General features: G+C 40.2%; 1 protein-coding gene across 1 annotated transcript in view; it reads left to right on the top strand.

Moving 5' to 3' along the window:
• Nucleotides 1-4178, top strand: part of LOC104950177 (brain-specific angiogenesis inhibitor 1-like) — a gene marked incomplete at its 5' end in the record, with an annotated part of 8702 nt that extends 4524 nt beyond the window's left edge. The window contains 2 exons of the mRNA XM_010776661.1: nucleotides 2167-2226; nucleotides 3661-4178. Of these exons, the coding sequence (XP_010774963.1) occupies nucleotides 2167-2226; nucleotides 3661-3664 (64 nt within the window). The remainder of the gene's footprint in view (nucleotides 1-2166; nucleotides 2227-3660) is intronic.
• Nucleotides 4179-4631: the final 453 nt, after the last annotated feature.

The following is a 4631-nucleotide window of genomic DNA, read 5'->3' as shown; positions in this document are numbered from 1 at the left end:
GGGGGGGGGCGGCATCATTAAAAACATTGGCAAATTTGATTAAAGACACTGAGAAAGACAATTGGAAATGAATGATTCAAAAAAACGATCTGAAAAAATGACTATGGCCAGTGCATCTGGGGTTTAAAATATTGGGAAAGAACAAGGATGTGGGAAGCTGTCTGGTTATTGGTCCTGCTCAGACTGAGCAAGATGATGACTCATCTCATTGCTTTTTTTAAGTTTGAAATGCATCACATTTCCTCAAGCTGCTCTCTGTTTACAGGTGTTGCTATTGATGTCAAGTTCTGTAAATCCATTGTGTCTTTTTTCTCCTCTTTGGTTATTTCAAGTAGAGGGAAGCAGGGCTTTAAAACAACATGATACTATCACTTCAACATTTCAGAAAAGGAAAAAAAAGACATTGCATCTTAACTTTTGTATTTCTGGCGCCTTGGTTGTGTTGGTTAGAATAACATTGCACTTAGCCAAGTAACTGCTGACAGTGCATTCATACAGATAGGGTTTACCTGAACAATGATATGATATTAAAACAGAACACTAACGGTTTTGTATTAACATGATTATGACATCAAAATGATCCTTTATATAATTCTTTGTTTAGTTTAGTTTAGTACAAAGATAGGTGGAGAAGGTGTTTGGCTTAAATTAGCATGAAGACTTAACGCAAGAGAAACCGCTAAACTAGCTCTGTCTAAAGTCATTCAAAATGTACCCTCCAACAGCTTCAACGTTTTATTATTAGTAGCAACTGGATCATAACAACTTAATTTTCATATTATTTCAAGCTCCTTTTGCGCAAAGCACTCTGGGGACATACAGTATGAGCATGTGTGTTCTTGTACGTGATACATTATTCTATTTCTTCCAGTGATGATGTGCATCTTCTAAATATCTGATTTATGAATACATTTTTCGTCACAACACAATGGTCTTCTGTCACTGAGAAGAGCGTTGTGGGTGAAAAGCTAGCATTGTATGTGAAGTGGTGAAAGGAGGCAGTATAGGGTTCTGCTGGGCAGTATGGGGTTCTGCTGGGCAGTATAGGGTGGGTTCTGCTGGGCAGTATAGGGTTCTGCTGGGCAGTATAGGGTTCTGCTGGGCAGTGGATGAATGATGGTAAATGGTCAAAACTCCCAGATCAGGAACTGTCCTAACTCTAGAAGGAGCAATAACTGCTGATTGATCTCATTTGCTAGCGATGATGTGTCACCATGACATCTTTGGAGCTGTTGGAAAGTTGTTGCTTTTGACTTGTGAGTCAGGTTGCTTCTGCCCTTTTTTAAGCCACTAGAAAACCCAATCGCTACCCATTAGCTAAAGGTATGACAACAATTCATATTATTTTGTAAGTTCCGGTGTAGCCAGCAGAAATCCAGGCTAAATGTCCTGTTCACAATGTTTATCGTCAAGATTCGAGACAGGAGTAGTTTAGAGACGGCATGTACAACCTCATCGGTTCACGTCAATTACAAGCTAATTATAAGCTAATAAAAAGCCTAATTGTTGTCAGAGCATATCCAATGTCTTCTGACATACCATTTCAGTCGCTGCCTTCCACCTCTTTTGCTCCTCACAGGGACAATTTACGGCCATTTAAAAGCCAGCCCAAAAACTATTAGTCAGTACTATTCAGACTTCAAACTGAAACCGGAACACCTCCAATACCAAGTCCTATCTGTTGCCTACAGATTCTGCATGTATGTGCTTATAGATTGCTTGATCTCAGAAACGGTATCAGTTGCCTCGTGTGACTGTGGGTTTGGCAGCAAACAAAGATATTTTCCAAAATGTTGGAGTGATCCTTTATAGGTTTGATAAAAGAACGTGTTTCTTCGTACATTGTCAGAGTAGTGTGTTATAAACATAAATAGTTAACTTACACATACATTTTTTACGCAAGAACATGTTCACTAACAGCTTGAGTCTTAAATATCATTGTTAGTATCAGACCTTCAAACAGCCATTGGTCAAACCTCAGAGCCCTGCTCCACTCTACAGAGCAGGCTGTTTTGTCTCCATTGCCATTGTTGGTGCATTCAAATGTTATTTTCTTTCTCTCTGAAAATGTTTGCTTTCTTCAATGATCTCTCTGTTCAACTGTTCTTGTTTTTGCTGTCTGATGTCATGTTTGAGTTTGCACAGAATCCCCTCTCTCTCACTCAGGGCTCTCCAATCAGGAACACCTCAATCTCAGAAGCCCCCTTCCATGTCATCAGTGATTGGGTAAAAAAAAACTGCCCATCCCGCCCTCTTCCTAATGTATAGCTACCAGCCCTGCCCATCTACAAATCTGCTGAATCCTCTAGCTAGCACCTCTGATTGGCTTACTATCACTTCCTGCCTATTTCCCTGATTATTCCACTATTGACCTCGCCATTTATGCTACTTCCTGTTAGCTGAATAGAACATAACACACTACTGCCTCAGGTTCTGATAGCTTCTGTAGTGCTTTTAGATCAACTGTTTCAACAAAACCACATAGTAGTTGCAGTGCAATAATATTAATGTTTTGTATTTACTGAAATGGTGTGTGTGTGTGTGTGTGTGTGTGTGTGTGTGTGTGTGTGTGTGTGTGTGTGTGTGTGTGTGTGTGTGTGTGTGTGTGTGTGTGTGTGTGTGTGTGTGTGTGTGTGTGTGTGTGTGTGTGTGTGTGTGTGTGTGTGTGTGTGTGTGTGTGTGTGGTGTTGTTATGATTGCATCGAGTGTGTTGCATGTGTCGGATGGAGTGACTTCTAGAATGGTAGATTGTGGTTTAGTAAGGACTAGATTGTTCCTGCATTTGAGTGTTCCTTTACTCTGAATGTCCCTTCAGAGATGTTCCACTTTGGTTGGGTTTTCCTCGTAATATGCTCGGATAGCTTTGTTGTGTACTCTTAAATGAGTCACCTAATTCAAGGGATAGAATCACAAAAGTAGAATATACCTGGTGATTATATTGCACTTTGAGGGAGTACACAAGGGAGTACATTCTGGCCATTTGGATCAGTACATCTGAGATAACTTGGTCCACTTACTTCAAGCAAATCCAACTATGTACGGTTGATGCTTCTTTCCTACAGCTATGATGGGATGTCATGCTGTTGTCATAAGCACACTACCACTCAGGAGGGGCTCCTGACTTTAAGTTGTCCTGGTAGATATCTAAATGTGTTTTGAGTGTTGGCTCTATTGCATGTTACATGAAGGGAGAACAGTTTAGAAGGCAGTCAACTGAAACTGGTCCTATCACTTCCTGAGAGTAGATCAATCCATCAACAAGTAGCCAAAGGAAGCTGGCATTCTGCTTCTAATAATATACATATAGTCAGAAAGCTACTATGTGGTCTTTGAGTTGTGATGACTTTGTCAGACATTGTTATTCAAAGGTTGCACTGGTGTGACCCCTCAGCCTTCTGCTTAGTCCCTGTACCATGGGCTCCCTGAATGTATGCTTTCCAACGTTGGGATATTAAAACTCCCCTACTCTGACAGTGTGTCTGTCACATGGTGCCGGCCCTGATGCTATTGTTGACAGTGCTAAGTATGTATTGATGGCAGTCCCTTAACCTGAGCCCAGTGTTACCATACAGTGATTTGATGGGGCTTTTACTTCCTAGCACAGTAACAGCAAGATGAGTCTCTATTAAAGCAATTCATAAAGCTTATGTGATTCAACAGATAGGAAAGAGAAGGAAGTGGTGACTTGACAACGTCTGGTGAACATATGGGTACAGCGCTGATAGGGGTAGGTGTGATCTATAACAGGCCAGTGTTTATGTTATGAAGTATTTTCCTTTCTAGGTGTATATCATCAAACTCCTATAAACATTGTTGGACAAAAAATAATATCAATATGGATGCATTAGAGTCAGAGATATCATCTTCCATGTTCCACCCATTCCCCTCCTTACCTAACCATGCGCCTGCATTGTCCATTTGGCACCTCGTCCAAAGACATTTCGGTCAGAGTATTTAAGTGACTAATGTAGCTCCTCTACCGCAGATCGATCTCATGTTCAAACTGCTAGTCTTTACTTGAGATATCAGAGTGCATACAGCTGCCTCTGGAACCACACAAAGCTTCTGACAGACTGTTTGCTGTGGAGTTCATAAATACCTACGCCCATGCACATTCAAAACATAAACGGCATTACGATGTTATAGTTTATATTCTTAATTCTATTATTTTTTCTAGTTTTATGCACTTCTTACTATTATTATTTTTTACGTTTTCTTTCTCCAATCTTTTCTGTCCTGTCTGGGATCATATCACTTTTATGAATTAAAGCCCATACATAGTGACTGCTTTTATTTATCAAATCACATATTAATCAAAACTAATCAGAACTAATTCATCAATTCATTTCTACTTTCATCAGTTCACTATAAATCATCTTACTGAATGAGATTCTACACACAGTGACCTTTACATGTCATCATTTCCTCCACATACTCTACACAGTAGGTCCATCTATCTCCCTCAGACTTCTCATGCTGGTTGCTGAACGTTATCGGACTGTCTTGAAATAACCTTTTATTGTTTGCGCAGAGTTTGGTGGTTGTTTTTTCTAGCTCTTTATGTGGAGGACATAAGAAGGAAGTGAAGAGGTTCCAATGCTATCTTTTCTTTTTGGTGACCCCCCGCCACC

The sequence above is a fragment of the Notothenia coriiceps genome, unplaced genomic scaffold (genome assembly GCF_000735185.1).
Source record: "Notothenia coriiceps isolate Sejong01 unplaced genomic scaffold, NC01 NC01_scaffold00017143, whole genome shotgun sequence".
NCBI lineage: Eukaryota > Metazoa > Chordata > Actinopteri > Perciformes > Nototheniidae > Notothenia > Notothenia coriiceps.
Note: the sequence above shows the minus strand (reverse complement) of the source record. Positions and strands in the feature narration are given on the sequence as shown.